We start from the raw sequence: 16568 nt of genomic DNA on the forward strand, positions 1-16568 counted from the left end.
TGTTTCCTTCACTGGGCAGAAGCTTTTTATTTTGATGAGGTCCCAGTAATTCATTTTTGTTAAACTTTATTTTTGAGAGAGAGTGTGAGCAGGGGAGGGACAGACAGAGGGGGAAAGAGGATCTGAAGTGGGCTCTGCCCTGACAGCAGAGAGCTGGATATATGGGGCCCAAACTCACAAACCGCGAGGTCATCACCTCAGCTGAAGCTGGAAGCTCAACCAGCTGAGCCACCCAGGTGTCTTGGTAGCCTGTGGTTTGGGAAGGTTTGGAAGGATTCTCCTGTGAAACCATCTGGGCCTGGTCTCTCTTTGTGAGGTGGCTCCTGCTAAGTTTTTGTTTCTTCTGCAGAAATTGATCTGCTTAAGCTTTCTCATTTCACAGGGCCAAGTTTGGTAAACTGTACTTTCCTAGGAAATCCTTTCATTTCAGGATTTCAAGCTTACTTAGGTCTGCCAAGTTGTTTTTGTCTGCATCCTTCTAAAAAGTTCCATTGGTTATTTTCCCCTGTCATTTTCCCATCTTGCCTGTCTTCTGCCTCAGTCCTGTCTTACATTTTTGATCTCATTCATTCTTTGGTGATTTTCTTCCTGACGTACTTCTTTTCCATCCAAATCTCTTCTTCCTTGGGCACCTAGTAACTGAGTCTTCATTTTAATTTTTTGACCTTTGGTGTTTGGATGTTTGTTTTTTTTAAGATTTTATTTTTAAGTAATCTCTGTGCCCAACGTGGGGCTCAAACTCACAACTCTGAGATCGAGTGTTACATGCTCTACCACCTTAGGCCAGCCAGGTGCCCCACTGACCTTAGTTTTCCACTTACTTCCTGGATTCCGTTTTCCTTTCTCACAGTTGTGTGCACATGCCTGTGTCTTTTTGGTCTCAGTTTTGGATTTCTAAGTCAGGGTGCTTTTTCCTATCCTCTGATGCTTGTTTAAGGATGTATCCGCCTCTGGGGCACCTGGGTGGCTCAGTCTATAGAGCATCCAACTCTTGATCCCAGGGTTGCCCCGTGTTGTGTGGAGAGCCTACTTAAACAAATTATCCACTCAGAGCGTCACAGAAAGTGTTAGAGTTTTCTTACCTCCTCCTTTATGACGGTGGTTTGGGGAACTAGCGTCTTCAGTCGCTGGTGTCCAGCCTGTCTCTGCCTCCTCCCTGGAGTAGTTGTGCTCATGGATCGCTGGAGCACTTCACCCACAGGGCTTGGTGGTCCGGCTGCAGTGAGGGCCCTGCTTCGGGACTCCCTCCTCCCCAGTGTCTCGAGAGGAGTCCTTACTGGATGGGTTTGGTTTGTTTCTTGTGGGTTTTCTTGGGACGGGGATGTAGTTAGGCCAAGCCTGTGTGTCCTTGATATGTTTTTGTCTTGTCAGATCCTGAACTTCACCTGCTCGCTTTTTCTGTTCACTGTTCGGTTTCCAAAAGGTGCCTTCCAGGAGTGGGGCCGTTCTGCCCCCTCACGTCCCATGTACATTTTCAAGTTGGTTCTCCAGGGCTGTGCTTCCCCTCCGCCGGGACTCTTCAGTATTCCTGCCACAGAATGGACTTTTTCTGGGGGCAGCGTTGGCACTTCTTTCTCTTGTATGTGGTAATCTTCTAGATCTACTTGCTCCCTGCGGAGACCAGGTCTGCATGAGCAGGAAGTCTCTGCGGGAAGAGAAGTGGGTGTGTCTCCTCTGGGCTGGAGCAAGGAAAAGGGGTCAGCGGTGCTCCCTGCCTTCCTATTCTGTGGCAGCGTGGGGATCGCTTGGCTCTGTCTGTAGTCCTTGGTGATTCGTCAGCTTTCAGAGGAGGTGTTGGGGGCAGGTGCAGATTCACAGAGCCGCCCTTGGCCTTGCTTGTCCCTCCTCTCTCGTCCTTTTATTCCTTCTGACTCCTCCATCTACTGACTGGGTGGGACCATAGTCTCCAGGTGGCATCGAACCCAGAGGGCAGGGAGTGAGCTGAGTCGGGGAGAGAGACAATGGCCCGCTTGGGGTCCCTGGTCACGTTTGGATCCTGAGTCAGTAACTCCCTCGCTTGAAGGCCATCGCTGCCCCGTTCACGCCAGACTGCACTGCTCCCCTCCCACCGCCTGGCTCAGCCTGGCTCCCTTCCTGGCCTCGGATCATTTGTGATGAACTCCAGTTCCCAGGGCGGTTGTGGGGGGCGGGGGGTGGGTGGGGGGTCCTGCAGCGGCTGAGCCCCAGCATACCAGCCCAAGAGTGAAGTGTTACCAGATGGCAACCTTATGCTGATAAATTCATGAGTTTTGCCTTGCAGGTGTGATGAGATCCGGAAAACTGGAGAGCTGTAAGATGGCTGTGAGCGCACCGAGCCCTCGAGCTCTGACGGGCGGTGATGCGCGGTGCTTGCCCACACCTGGCACACACGGCTGCCGTGTGCCACTTGCTTCCCCAAAGTGCAGGTTGAGAATATACAGTCGTGAAGTTGTGATTTTGCCGTAGGTCTGTGAAGAGACGCTTGTTAAGAAATTCTGGAAACCTGGACAAAAAGGAATAAGAACTAAGACTCCCTCATCGTGACAAACTTGTTCAGTTCAGACTCTTGCTTTAGCAAGCTTGCTTTCTGCCCAGATGTCCCCGTGGCCCATCTGAGCAGTGGACTGGCCCATTGTGGTATTTCTTTCAAGGGACATCGTGGGAAGCACACTTTTTTTTTCTTCTTAATTTGTGAAGATCAATAACGATGATTTTCTTCCAGTGTGTACCATGAGGATTCGTCAGTTAGTCCATCACTGAACAAAATGTCTTAATTCTGGTGTTTGACCCACAGAAAAATTTGAAGATCTAAGCTCTTCGGATGAATCCTGCCCTGTTCCCCAGAGACAGAGGCCCTGTCGGAAGAAGGGCCTCAGCATCCATGAGGGGCCGCGAGCCTTGGCCAGGATCACAGCCATCGGCCTCGGAGGCAAGATGCAGCAGCCGTGCTGTGGTGAGCTCTCCCACTTCCTGATGGCTCTGTGGCTGTGCCTCCTGAGAGGCCGGCCTGACCGCAAGGGACCGTTCTCAGCCTTCTGAGATGTGGGCCACCGGCGGGCGCTGCAGCGCCAGGACTCAAGATTGATTACAGTGATAGAAAGACTAACCTCTAGCTAGTTTCTGGGTTTTGGTTCGTCCTTTGATTTTCCTTTCCACTGGTTACAATCACAAATAGAACTTTCTCTTTAGCAGTGGAAATATAGCAGAGCTGGGATTTCATTCATCACGTGGTGGGACAGCTAGTGCCAGGAAGATGTTCAAGTCCAGTCTCTGCCCCATCGCCAGCCAGAGCTGGACCGGCTCTTGCTCTCTTTTCTCAGAGTGCTAGATTTGAGAATTGTCGGATGGTGCACCTGGTGGGCTAGAACCCGAGCCCTGAGTTTATTCACGAATTGTCAGCTCCTCAGGTTGAGCTCAGTGCTCTCGAGGAGTGCAGGGGGTGCTCGTGCTCTTGTTCTGGCCCCAGTGATCAGACTCCGTGTAAGTGAGATCTTCTAGTTACATCTTCCTTTTTTTAAAGTTCGTTTTATTTATTTTGAGAGAGAGAGAGAGCACACGCGAGCAGGGGAGGAGCAGAGAGGGGAAGAGAGAGCGAGAATCGCAAGCAGTCTCTGAGTTGTCAGCTGGAGCCTGGCTCAGGGCTCAGTCCCACAAACCGTGAGATCATGACCTGAGCCGGAACAAAGCGTTAGCCGCTTAACCTGCTGAGCCATCCAGGCACCCTGGTGTGTTACATCTTCTTTGGCATCTGTCACCCGCAGTGGCCAGGCCAAGCCTGCTGGTCCATCAGGCTGCGTGGATGGGCTCCTCTCATGAGTGATCACCCCCAGGCTGGGAGACAAACTTTTCCAGTCACAGGAGACCATGTTTCAGTGAAGAGTATACAGTAGCTTGATTCCCTTCTCTGCCCCTTAGAGAGGAGTCTTGGTGCCGGTCTGGGAGCTCCAGCCCCACCTTCTCCTGTTACCCACGGAGGGGTAGGCTGACTGGGCCACTGGGGAAGCCACCCCCCAGCTGTGGACAGGTTGCTACAGGATGAGAGCATGCCTCCTCTCTCCTAGAGCGGTGCTTTTACAAGCACAGAGCTCTGGGGCATTTGGCTGGGCCGTTGTCCTTGAGTGGCAGAGTGTGTGTCTTCTGAGGAGTCCGTTGACCTGAGCCGAAGTCGGACGCTTAACCGACTGAGCCACCCAGGCGCCCCACACTTTGTGCTTTTTAAATTTTCTGTAAGTGCATATTATTCTCTTTACCAGCAGTGGAAAAACACTTCTTTAAAAATGTTTATTTACTTATTTTCTGGAGAGAGAGAGAGAGAGGGCAGGTGAGGGGCAGAAAGAGAGAATCCCAAGCAGGCTCCAGGCTCAGGGCAGAGTCTGACACAAGGTTCAATCCCAGAACTGCAAGATCACAACCTGAGCTGACATCAGGAATCGGGAGGTTTACTTGACTGAGCCACCCAGGAGCCCTGAAAAAACACTTCTGAATGATAAATAGCACGTGCTGATCTTCCTTCCTCCCTCCCTTCCCTTTCTTCTTATTGTAAATCTTGATTGCTTCAGAAAGGTGTAAAGAAGGAAATGAGTTACCCATGTCGCCACCAGCCAGTCGCTTCTCTGCAATTAAGTATACTTTCTTTGGGGAAGAGGCAGGGGCAAAGTCGGAATTAAACCCTCTGGTTTGTATTGGCTTTTCTCCCATTTTCTTCCTGGCAGATGCACTCAGAGGTTATGTAACTTGGTGTTACTGCTGTTAATTTTTAGCCCAGGGCCTGCCACCTTCCTGCTCAGCCAGATCTTGCTGGTTGGGGTTGATCGACCCAAGGAGGAGCCCCTGGATGTCTGTGTTGGAAAGTCACAGGAAGTGTGAAGGCTGGTGCCTGTGAGATGACATTTCCCGCTAGTGCTGTGGTTTCCCTTTGGCTCAGAAATCTGTAAACACAGCTGTCCGTTTCCTGCTTCGTCCACTTGGGAAAGCAACAGCACGGTGTGGTGGAGCGGGTGCCGGCCCTGACCCACATGCGCTTGTCCGGGGACACACATTGGTCTCCAGACCTTCAGAGTTCGTTTCCCCTCCTGCAGACTGCATGGTTGTGTCCAGGTTACTGCGGTGGGCGAACGGGAGGGAGAAAGGCCAGTTAGGAGTTTTCTTTCAGCTTTTGCCTGGATCCTGGCCATTCCCCCATGCTGCAGGTCCTCTCGGGTGGTTGAGTCTGTCTCTTTTGTGCTTATGTGGGCTTATGGCCCCCCCTCGTGTCCACAGAGCAGGTGCCTCCGCGGGGCTATGTCACCTTCAACAGCAGTGATGAGAACCCCCTGGAGGCGGGCGGCCTCTGCTACAGGGACGTCACCTCCCCAATCAACGACCGGGATGTGGAGAGCAGCAGCAGCAGCAGTCGGGGTACTTGCACCCTCTACACCCACCCCGGCTGAGGGCTCACTTGGAGTTAGGAGCTCCTGTGTGCTGCCCCCCCTCCCCCCCCGGGGGCATGGGACTGTGGTGGGTCCAGCTGGTAGAGAACGGTGGGGCGAAGGGTACAGAAGGGCCCTGGCTCTTGTGAGGACCCAGAAGCCGGCAGGGGACAGGTGGGGTGCAGCTTCTGGCCCAGTGTCTCTCCACGCGGCGTCTGGGGGGTCGTCCCAGACAAGGTTAGCTCCTTGACTGGTGAGCCATCAGGGAAACGTCTGCTGTGTTACCTGTCGTTTGTTCAGTAGCCGTTTACTGAGTGCTGAGTGCGCCAAGCGCCGTTCTAGACGCTTGGCTTTATCAGTGAACGAAATGGGCAAACCCCCCGTCGCGTTAGGTGCGAGGGCTTGGGCCAGGCAGCCGCGTGAAACAGAAGACACCAGTGAGCTGTTTCAGGAGCTGGTGAATGCAGTGGACGCTGGGCTCTGGGGAGTTCCCGCGAGTGAGACCTGTGGTCAGGCTCTCCCATCTTCACTGTTTTCAGAGGAGCACGCCTTCTGTGCCAACCTGGGGGTCGCAAGGCGCAGCAGCAGCAGCGAGGGCCTGGCGAGAGCCCCAGGAGTCAGCAGTGAGGCCTCTCTGGAGAGCAACGAGGTGAAGCTTCTCCTTTCTTGATCTCCCGCCTCCCTCCCCTTTGCTGGTGTTGCGGGGGCTGCCTCCTTGGAGAGGGCGAGTCTGGAGACCGGTACTTTGTGCACATCAGACACGCAAAGTCCTGGCTGCCCTCCACGGATCTGGGCCACGCAGACCACGGTGCGGGTCACCAGCGAAGCCTCTCTGGCTGCTGGGGGCGTTTCACAACTGGGATCGTGGGGCAGAGAGTAGAGTGGATGCGGCCCCTTGGTGTTAACTCTGGACACACCCTTCTCACCACAGGATTCGGATCATGCGTGTCAAAGCTCGGTTCGCAAGCAAACTAAAAGTTACATGAAGACCAAGAATCGTTACAGCAACAGTGACGGCCAGTGGCCCGCCAGCACTGGGCCGGCTGGTGCAGCCTGCTCCCCAGGATCTGTTTCCCAGACGGAGAGGTCTCTCTGTTCAGGACCCCAGGTGAGATCGTCTGTGAAACTGGCAGTTACGCAGTTAGAAACGTGGCACGTGTAGTGCTTCACAAGGCCCTTACTGTGCACTGAGGATGGGCTGGGCCCCGTCAAGAGAGAGTGTGGAGATGGTTTCCCCCAGATGATCTGTGAGGCTGCTCAGGCCGAGAGGATTCCTCATGGCCACGAGTGCCAGTGCAGGGTTTCTGTTCCATCCCTTTCCATAGGAGGGATCTGTCTCTCTCCTTGGTTTCCGTACTCTCCTCGGCCTCCCTGAGCCTGGAGAGGAGAAAAAGTGGACCGATCTAGATCTGCTGTCGGGAGTCAGTGAGGAGATGCACGTGAAGCGGAGATGAAGTGGCACTTGATGAAAACTGCCATCTCTGCCTCCCTCGTGGGTTGCTGTGGCTCACCCAGCTTCTTAGGGGTTACTGGTATGGCACAGCCGCCCACCGTCTGTTCATCGTGTTCTCTTACTTTCTGGGAGCATAAGCGGTACAAAGATGAAAGAATTCATTTTTTGCCATTTGTTCACGTCACAGCTCTGCTGTTCACTACAAGCTGGTGATCTTGTTGGCTTCTCCTTGTGACGCCTCCCGGGAGCCGTCTCCAGCGCCTGTGTTCCCAGGCCCACCGAGGGGCTACACCTTTCAGTTTCTTAAACGCGTCTTGATGGGAGAGTGGGCGATAGGTTCTTAAGGATGTTTTAGAAAGTAGGTTGAGGAAATTGGCAGAGTGACAACATTTGAAAATTTACTCCTCCATTAAAGGCAACAAAAAACTGGCAGAAGTGGTCAGAGTAGCAAAAACGAATCAACCAAAGGCTTTGAGCAACTTGAACATTTTTATTCATGAGAAGTGGCCGACTGTCCGGAAGAACGGAAAGCTCTGTAGCGCTTTAACCTGCCCTGTTCCCATCCTCACCCCAGTACCAAGGTAGCTGTGACAGCCACCGCAGGGGGCAAAATGAAGCTGGGCTCTTTCAAGGTTTCATTCTCTATTTTGAGAGTGAGCATGCGTGTGAGAGCCAGGGAGGGGCAGAGAGAGAGAAATCTAAGCCTACTCCGCACTGTCAGGGCAGAGCCTGACGCAGGGCTCAAAAACACAAACCTCTCAAACCGTGCAGTGATGACCTGAGCTGAAACCAGGAATTGGATGCCGAACCAACTGAGCCACCAGGCACCCCAAGACAAATACTTTAGATCAGCTTCTTAAAATATGTTCAGTGAGCTAAAGGGAACCGTATCTACATAGAGAATATTAACAAAATGATAGAAATAAAAACAGAAAATCTGTAGATGAAAAGTAGAATCACCGAAATGAAAGCTCCAAGAGAGGGCTCAAGAGCAGATGGGAGTGCACAGAAGGACCCACAAGCATGATCTAGATCCATTGAGATTATCGTGTCAGAGAAGAGAGGAAAGGATGGACAGAAACCTAGGAGACGCCATCAAGCAGCCAACGTACACATAATGGTGTTCCAGAATGAGGTCGGGAGCATAAAAAAATGTTTCAAAACAGCCAAGCCTTCCCAGATTTGATCAGAAACATGAATCTGCACATCCAAGAAGCTGTGTGAACTCTTAAGTAGGTTAGACTCAGATCTACGCCTAGATCTATCGTAATTAGTCCAAAACCAAAAGAATCTTGAAGGGAGTGAGAGAAGGGAGTCTTTATACAAGGAACCCCCATGAGATTAACTGCTAATTTCCCATTAGAAACCATGGGGTCTAGAGGGCATTTGATGACAGGGTCAGATTAATGGAAGAAACAAACCAACCAAGAATGCTATAGCCAAGCAGAAACTGTCCTTCAGGAGTGAAGGAGAAATTAAGAAGGCCGCAGGTAGAAAAAAGACTTAAGAGTTTGTTGCCTGCAGACCTGCCCTATGTGAACACGAACGGTGTCCAGGCTGTAATGAAAGGACACTGGCTGCAGGGACACAGGCAGGTGGGAAGTATCTCTGGACCACCTGCTCTGCCTGAGGCTGCAGAGGAGGGGGCTGCAGTCAGAGGTGACCCACCGCAGAACCTGGGGGGGTCCACAGGGCTGACCCGGCTTAGGTGGATGCGGTGACAGAATCTGCACCAAAGCAGTGTCTTCTCTGGCCCCCGTGTCTTGGTGGCCCACCCATCCTCTGACCCACCCCGGCTCCTTTGCTCTCCAGGACCTCGCCACACTGCTGGAGCAGATTGGGTGTCTCAAGTACTTGCAGGTGTTTGAGGAGCAGGACGTGGACCTCCGCATTTTCCTGACCCTCACCGAGAGCGACCTGAAGGAAATCGGCATCACGTGAGTGCAGAGGGGCCTCTGTGGCCACGCCCCCCTCGCTTCAGCCAAACATGAGGGGGTCGCTTAGCTCCCAACTGCCCAACGCTCCGATGGAACCACCTGACCTGTCTGGGCGTCCCCTTGCTCTCTGCAGCCAGCTGTCCTCTCTCTGGTCTTCCGGCTGCAGCTAGCTGAGGTGCCGAAGGCCTGGGTCTGGTGCCCCGGCTGGCCTGGCTGCCAGTGCTGTGATAAGGGCACCCAGAGGTTTTCTACCATTCACTTTGGAGAGCTTCCCGATTGGTAGGCGGCCAGTCACAGCCTAGCCCCGGCCGGCCTGAGCTCCCTGTTCAGGGAGAGCAGCAGCCAGGCCGGGGAAGGAAACGGGCAGGGCAGCCCAGCCCCTGCTGTGGTCACTTCTTAAGACCCTTTGTTTCTGTCATCTGTCCCAGGATCCGGGACCACTGTGCCCTTTCAAAATCAGAATCTTTCCTAGGGGGCTGTCTTGGTGGAAGGCTGGCCTCCCTGGCAACTCCACACACAGCAGATCCTCATTCTCTCATTCACCCTTGCAGCTTGTTTGGGCCTAAGAGGAAGATGACCTCTGCCATTGCCCGCTGGCACAGCAGTGCCCGGCCACCCAGCGATGCTCTGGAGCTGGCGTATGCCGACCGGCTAGAAGCTGAGATGCAGGAGCTGGCCATCCAGCTGCACAAAGTATGTGGTGAGCGGGGCAGGCACCTGGACACCCACCTGCAGTGAGGGACGACACATTTGTGGGGACCGAGTGGTGGGGACAAATACCCAGGGGGAGTAGGGAGAAGCAGCCAGGGCGGGCGTTGGGACAGAAAGCATTACTGCTTGTGTGTAAATGTGGAGATGCACAGGCAGGCCTCCAGGAAGACGGCTCACAAAGGCAGGGGACGTTGGACAGGAGGTCAGCTGGACATAGGAGAGAAAGGGTGAGGGCAGAGCACAAGCAGCTGGCATGGATGTCACTGGGCTTAAGCGTAGGGATCCAAAGCAGGGGGTGCTCCAAGGTGGAGACAGGCGCTCCCTTCCTCCAGCCCAGGAGAGTGGGAGTTGAGAGCGAGTGGGTATGGCACAGAGAGGTTGAGGGGGACCCAGCCTGAGTGGCCCTGGTCATTTGCCACCCCCCCTCCCCGCCTCTCCGTCTGCAGCGCTGTGAGGAGGTGGAGGCCATGCGAGGCCAGGTGTCGCAGGAGCAGGAGCTGCGGGCGGTGGTGGAGAGCTGCCTCCTGGAGCAGGACGGTGCCCGGAAGGACGTGCACGCCCAGCTGCAGGAGACCTGGGCCCTGACCCGGGACGCTGCGCTCGTCTTGGACCAGCTGCGGTGAGTGGGCATCTGAGCTGCTCCCAGGCCAGACCCTGAGTCGCTGATTCCTCCAGATTCTTCAACCAGGTGGTTGTTCTTAAAGGCGTCTTGGAGTACTCGCCACCATCATCCGTTTCATTGTGGCTGTTCCTTTCCACAGGGCAGACCCAGGCAGCAAATGGGGCCCCAAGCATCTGCAACGAAGCGCTCGGGCCCTCAGGGCTTGTCCCCGAAGGTGCCTGGTGTGCTTGCCCTGAAGGCAGAGCCCCACTGGCCACTCAGGGAGGTGGGGGTACGTGCTGCCCTGCTGGGGCCAGGGAGGACAGCCTCCCCCTCACCAGCACTTGGCCTTGTGTCTGGCAGAGCTTGTCAAGCCGAGTTGTCAGCCAGAGTGAAGCAGGAAGAGTCCACCCGAGGGCTCCCCCAGGGCCCGGCCCTCCCCACGGCTGGTAAGAACGCTGTCCTGGTCCCGGATCGCATGGATGCTGCCCCAGGCCAGGTTTTACCACCCGTTCCAGCAGTTACCACACTGACCCTCCCACTCCCTCCCTGCAAGAGATCCAGGGTGAGGGCTTCCTATCCAGCCCATTTCCTTACCGTGCCTCCCTGGGGTGGGACTTAACGTCCTCCACAATGTTGTGACTTCTTCAGCCTGCAGTCGGGGCTACCCAGGGTCAAGCCTGACTGTCAGCCAGGGACCCTCACACTTTCATTCCTGGGGCTGCACCCTGATTGACCCTCCAGTCAGTGCTTTGGAAAAATAAGCAGGCGAACACATTTTGATAGAACAGTGTCAAGCAGGTACTGACAGTGGGTGGGTCCCCTGGCGTCAGCAGCCCAGGACAAAGCGGCGGGGCCTGTGGTGACCACACAAGCCCTAGGCCCACCTGGCTCTCTGCCCCACAGATTCCAAAGGCTGGCAGGCTTCCCTGCAGGCTCTGAGCCTCCCCGAGCTTTCCGGAGCACTGGAGGATCGAGTCCAGGAAATGGGTGAGTCTCCCAAAGTGTCCGACAGCCGGTGGCCTCATCCCCATCCTGGGGCCAGAAGTGGGTAAACGGGGAATCCTAGTCAGCTCAGACCCCCGAGACAGCTCTACCATAGCCCACTGTCCTCAAGGTCACGCATTCCTAGGCACCTCCCCCACCCTCCCACACTCATGAAGCAGCAACTAACTGCTCCCATCCTCAGGGCGAGTGCTATGCTCAGTGACCCAGAGCTTGGAGAAGCTGCAAGTGCTGAACGGGAAGGAGAACTGGCGGGAGCCTTAGCTGGGAGGGACGGTGAGTGTCCGCCAGCCCAGGACCCAGGCCGGAGAGCAGGGTGTACCGGGCAGCAGCGAGTGCCCACTTCAGTCTTCCCTGTCCCTTCTCAGAATCTGACGTTGGGTGACCGATCCACCCTGAAGCTGTGTGCCTGGAAGACAGGAGGGCAGTGAGCAAGCGGCTGCAGCAGGCCGGGCCCGAGCGGGGGCCAGAGGATCAGGCCCCCGGAGCAGCTGGCAGAGGCAGGACAGGGCAGTGAGGCCCACGCAGAGGCGGGACGAGGGCCTCTCGCCCAGAAGCGGGGGGTCAGGCCCAGAGCAGGCAGGGCCACGGGGAGACAGCGGGCCCCCATACACCACAGGCGCCACACTGAAAGGACTGGGCGCCTGGGTAGCGGATGTCATTGCTGGAAAATAAAATTTAAGATCTGCTGGTGAGGGACTCTGTTCTGGTCATGCGACATGCAGTACTGGCTGACAAACCAAAGCAAGGGGCAACCCTCCCCCCTTCAGCAACTCACTGGGACCCAGCCCCCTCTGCCAGGACAGAGACCACCACGCTAAGAGCAGGGCAGACTGGTTGCCCTCTCCTGTTCTGTCCCTCCCCTGGGGCTAGAGCTACGTGCGCTCAGAGCCCCCTCGGTTCCACCAGAGCAGTCTGAAGGGTGACGCACGCGTGGCCCCGGTGCCCCAGGAAATGAGAGAGGAACGAGGTACAGGTATTTTATTTACAGAACGAAGTGCCTTTGCCCACACGTGCTGACTGCTTCACCGAGGCTTTAAGGTGGAACAGACGCTCAGGCTGGGCCGGAGCAGAGCTCTCCTTACCAGACCAAGCAGGTGCCGTGCAAACTGGTTTAGCTTCACTGAGGAGTCTTTGCAGACAGAGGGCCGTAGGAGACGGCCAGTGGTGACCTTCCCATCTGTGGTGGCTCTGCTGTTGTCATTCTGCACACTCGGCCAGTGCTTCCATACCAGGTCCTGGAGCGGCCTGTGGACTGTGATGGGAATGGAGAAAGGGAGGCTTTCAAAGCCAAGGAAAGGGCAGCGAGCTCAGCCCAGGTGTAGCCAGGAACCCCAGACCAGGCACAGGGCCCAGCGAGGTCTGAGGGGGCAGTGCCACAGTGACCAGAGGGACGGGAGACCTGTATCATCAGCTCCGTGCTGAATGGAACACAGCACTCAGGCCTGGCTCCCACCCTGAAGTCCGTGGGCAGTGGGAAAGGGGGACCCCTCATGCACCCAGCCCTGGGCCTGTGGCCAGAACCAGAGAACACAGAGAGCAGCCAAGACCGGACTTTGCTTTCTTTCACCAACTCCATCTACAGCTGGGCTTCGTGGCCCCAACTGACCTGGGGGGAGGGGGGGGGGGGACTGGGCCCCAATGGGGTAAAGGGGCTTTGAAGCCTCACCGCTCAGTTGACACAGCTCAGAAAACAAAGCTAATGACCACCACCAAAGTTCACAGTACTGGGCCAGCTCTTCTCTAGGCCCTGGGGCTGGCTGGTGACAGGACTCAAAGGCATCCCTCCACAAGAATAAATGGACTTAAGGGTGTGTGTGTGCACCTACCCACCTGGGTAACTGGGTGGTCCCTCCACCAGCCCATGTGTCTCATGTGGAGGAGGGTTAGAGCCTTGGAGTAGGAGAGAATGTCCTGAGCCTGGAGAGCCAGGTCCAGTGCAAACAAGCCACCTCCTGATCGGGGTGGGCTGAGCTCCCACTAACCTGGCCACCACCCAGTAGCTGTTCGGGGTGGTGGGGTGATGGAGAGGACAAGATGCCCCCTCGCCCCATGCAGTCATTCCCCCAAGAGTTTAGGGCACAGATAGGACCAGGGGAGGGCAGGAGACAGGCAGCATAGAATCAACCTCAGGAGGAAGATGGGAGGAGCTTCTCCAGGGCTTTCTTCTGCTTCTCTGTGGCAGCAGCCAAAGCCTCAGCCAGCTTCTCCTCGGGCATCATGTTGAGCACCTTGAGGGCGAAGAGCAGCTGGTACTTGGCAGTGCTGGTAAAGGCGTTGCTCAGAAAGTTGGGAAAGCCACCAACTCGGTCCTTTTGGGTGTAAAGTGGAACCCGCACAAGCCCCAGCACCTGCATGGAGAGGACACCAGAGTGGGACCAGGCCCCACGCCAACGGTGCAGCCCTAGCAGGAGGGGCCTGTGAGCTGCCAGGCCAGGACAAGGCCAGCCAGGTTGCGAAGGACGTAATGGGAGACCCAGGCGGGGTCTAGTGAGGCGCAAGCCAGCGGCACCCTTGGAGCAGTGCAGCCCCTTCACTCCCCAAGCAAGTTTCAAAGCTGACCCCATGCATCTTCCACCCTCTGCGTCCTCTAACTCCAGCCCCCATCCGCTGGCAGGAAGCCCCCCCAGTTCACAGCCCATGCTCCCTCTTCCACTCGTGAATCCCAAACACCCCAAGTGTGACTCCCAGTTCTCCAGACTACAAATAAAACCCACAAACCGTTAAGAGCCTTCATCACCCCAACCATGAGGTCCCGGCCCTTGAACGCAGCCCTAGTTTCCCACCTCCCCAGGAGCCACCACCCTCTCCCATCCCCCCACCGATCCCACTCCCCACTCCCAGGATTGGCAATGGCAGGCAGCAAGGCAGATGGAACACAGCCCCGAGGGAACCCCGGGCCCCCCTCTCCCACCGCTGCCCTCAGGTCCCTCTCCCCACCCTGATGCTGGAAACAGCGACACCCCACCCAGCCCGGCCAGGGGACCCTCAGGGGGACGTGTTACCCATCGGTGCCTTCCACGGGGCCAGAGCCAAACCCCGGGGCGGGGGGCGGGGCCCGGGCGGCGGCCCCACCTCCAGGCCGTGGTCGCGCGAATGCACCGCGCTGATTTCCACGGCGTGCAGCTGCTCCAGCGTCAGCTGCCGTGCGTACAGGTGCGCCACGACGCGGTGCGGGCCCTCGGTCAGGTGCGAGCTCAGGTAGTCGGCCTCCGTGAGGCGCAGGCAGCCCAGGCCCAGGCCCAGCACCCGGTTCAGACCGTCCTCCAGAGACCAAAAGCGCCGGTCCACGAAGCCCCCGGGGAAACCCAGCAGCCCGTCGAAGCGCATCTGCATCTGCAAGGGAGCGCCGGGTCACGGGCGCGGGGTGCGAGCGGCGCCCTGATCCCCGCCCGTCCACCCGCGTCCTCACCAGCACCGAGAAGCGCATAGGGATGCGGCCGAAAAGCTGCCCGGGGTTGGCGGCGTACAGCATGGCGTGGCACGAGTGGCTCCAGCCCGGCCCCAGGCGCATAGCTTCCACACGGCTGATCTGCTTCAGCTCCGGCACTGCCGCCGACATCTTGGCACTACCCCGGCTCGACCGGGGCGCCTCTCCTTAAGTGCATGCGCGGGCCCGCCCCCGCCAGGTCCGACCAATCCGCAGGCAGTCGCGTCCCTGGGCCCCGCCTCTCCACCAATTGCTGATGCCCGTCGGGGCCGAGCCCATCCCGGCGCCCCGACGCGTCGTTGAGGCGCGGAACGGGCGTGTGCAGAGGCAGGGACGGCACGCGCTCCCACCCACCGGCCCCGAGAACCACAACGCCCAGGGGGCTCCGCGCCAAGCGAGCTCAGCCGAGCTCAGCCGAACTCAGTCGAGCCCAGCCGAGCCGAGCGCGGTCGCGGGGGCCTCGGGCAAGCGCTGCCTGCAGGGCTGGGGCTCCGACTGCCCGTCACTAGCAGGAGCCGCCGGGTCCCGGGCCTTCCCCCAGCGCCTCCCTGGGGGCGCCGCCCCGCAGGCTGCCCACTACCAGCCCTCGCCTCTCGCTCCCTGCCGGCGACTCCCCCAGGAGGGCTTACGGGAGCCTGGCGACCAGTGGGCAAGACCTTTCCCTGCGCGCGCGCCAGCCAAGCACTCCGGTCCAAGGTCACTGCTGGTCGACTCCAGAAGAGCAAGGAAAGCGGGGCCTGGCATAGTTCGAGCTGCCCCCACCGTCCGTGTCCACGCACAGCCCTGGGGCTGCTACTCAGCCAGCGTGCTGGGAAGTACCTTAAATCCCTCCTGGCGCAGCCTGCCAAGCATCCTCCCAGTCAGACACCATATGCCAGGGACGGTTGGAGGAAATGGGCTCTCCCCAATTTACCAAGGAGGAACCTGGGGCAGAGAGGAACAGGACTGGCCTTAAGGGCACCCAGCAGCTGGTGCCAGAGCCAGGATCTCACCCCAGACTTCCACCCTGTCTCCTGACCAGTGTCCACAACAGAAAACCTCCCAACTTTCACGGAAGAGGCCCTGAGGTACATACCTGTGTCTGCTGCTGAAGGGAATCATCGCTGGGGCTCAGGAGCATGGGGAACATTGTCCAGGGGAGAGCAACGATGCCACTCGACCACTAGTTGGCCCACACTCCGTTTTCCTCCCACGGTGGGTACAGATTTGCTGGGTGAAGGAACCACCATGTGCACTCACCATGCAGTGAGCCAGGGCAAGCTCTGGGGCACAGAAGGTTGCCCTGAGCAGAAGAGAGCAGGGGCAGAGGGCAGGCAAGTGTTGGTAAGGACCCACCGGGAGCTCATTCACACGTCGGGTCGTGCCGGTATCGTGTCACACACAGGGGAGTAAGGATCTAAAGAGGGAGGCTCTCTCTCTCCCCATCCATGGCCTCTACCAGGATTCAAACGGGCCACCACAGTTGCCAGGGAGAAGCCAGATCCCTAAGGCAAGTGACCGTGTCTGAAGAGATGTTGGTGAGGGGAAGGGCCCTCCAGAGAGGACCGTGTCTCCAGGCCACAGTGCACAACCCAAACCCAGGGCTGGCAGGGGGCACAGAGGAAAGATGCCCCACGCCCCAACCCCTCCCTGAAACAAGATGTTAACAAAGTTCCTCGTCTGTTGGCGGAAAGTGGAGGGACATCCAGTGCACCCCGTTCCGAGACGTCCGACCCAGACGTCGCCCCAAACACGACCGAGCAGCTGCAGGGCCGAGGGTGACAGGCCTTCCCTGGGGCACGGACTAGATGGCTGAGAACACTGGTTCCACCATTAAGTGCCTGAGTCAAAGAGGGGACCTGGGGAGGCAGCTTGGGACCACGTTTGCAAAGGAGCTGCTGGTGGGTGGCGGTGTGGTGGCTGTGCTTCATGGGTGTTCCAGGCCACCACAGCCTCTCCCTCCTGGGAGGCCGCTTGCTGGGCAGGGAAGCTGGCAGCCACAGCTGGCCTTCTAATCCATCCCACGTGACAGCTGGAGAGAGTTGCTGCCTGTGGAAAAGCCTCT

At 57.4% G+C, this 16568-nt stretch overlaps 2 protein-coding genes across 12 annotated transcripts in view; one reads left to right on the top strand and one right to left on the bottom strand.

Moving 5' to 3' along the window:
• The window catches only part of ANKS3 (ankyrin repeat and sterile alpha motif domain containing 3), a 33540-nt gene extending 21751 nt beyond the window's left edge, over positions 1 to 11789 (top strand). For 5 of the 9 annotated variants that reach the window (XM_060648346.3, XM_060648350.3, XM_060648351.3 and 2 more), the window contains 10 exons: positions 2774 to 2932; positions 5239 to 5376; positions 5927 to 6036; positions 6319 to 6495; positions 8653 to 8777; positions 9329 to 9470; positions 9935 to 10107; positions 10453 to 10538; positions 10996 to 11079; positions 11279 to 11789. In XM_060648346.3, the coding sequence (XP_060504329.1) occupies positions 2774 to 2932; positions 5239 to 5376; positions 5927 to 6036; positions 6319 to 6495; positions 8653 to 8777; positions 9329 to 9470; positions 9935 to 10107; positions 10453 to 10538; positions 10996 to 11079; positions 11279 to 11358 (1274 nt within the window). In that variant the 3' untranslated portion in view covers positions 11359 to 11789. Of the gene's footprint in view, positions 1 to 2773; positions 2933 to 2953; positions 5086 to 5238; positions 5377 to 5926; positions 6037 to 6318; positions 6496 to 8652; positions 8778 to 9328; positions 9471 to 9934; positions 10108 to 10452; positions 10539 to 10995; positions 11080 to 11278 lie in introns of those variants that run through there. The other 4 variants (XM_060648348.3, XM_060648347.3, XM_060648349.3 and 1 more) reach the window with 4 other exon arrangements.
• A 271-nt stretch (positions 11790 to 12060) lies between these two features.
• NUDT16L1 (nudix hydrolase 16 like 1) lies at positions 12061 to 14831 on the bottom strand. 3 transcript variants are annotated; one of them, XR_009614789.3, is made up of 4 exons: positions 14507 to 14831; positions 14100 to 14430; positions 13223 to 13445; positions 12061 to 12349 (listed from the first exon to the last, which is right to left on the bottom strand). XR_009614789.3 is itself a non-coding variant. In XM_060648359.3 (4 exons), the coding sequence occupies exons 1-3, from the start codon at positions 14654 to 14656 to the stop codon at positions 13224 to 13226; spliced, it is 633 nt and encodes a 210-aa protein (XP_060504342.1). In that variant the 5' UTR covers positions 14657 to 14815; the 3' UTR covers positions 12061 to 12349; position 13223. The 3 variants fall into 3 exon arrangements, 2 of the variants coding, with proteins under 2 accessions (XP_060504342.1, XP_060504343.1); XM_060648359.3 differs by having other exon boundaries at positions 14170 to 14430; positions 14507 to 14815; XM_060648360.3 differs by lacking the exon at positions 14100 to 14430 and having other exon boundaries at positions 14507 to 14828.
• Between the last annotated feature and the right edge of the window lie 1737 nt (positions 14832 to 16568).

The sequence above is a fragment of the Panthera onca genome, chromosome E3 (genome assembly GCF_046562875.1).
Source record: "Panthera onca isolate mPanOnc1 chromosome E3, mPanOnc1 haplotype 2, whole genome shotgun sequence".
Taxonomy (NCBI): domain Eukaryota; kingdom Metazoa; phylum Chordata; class Mammalia; order Carnivora; family Felidae; genus Panthera; species Panthera onca.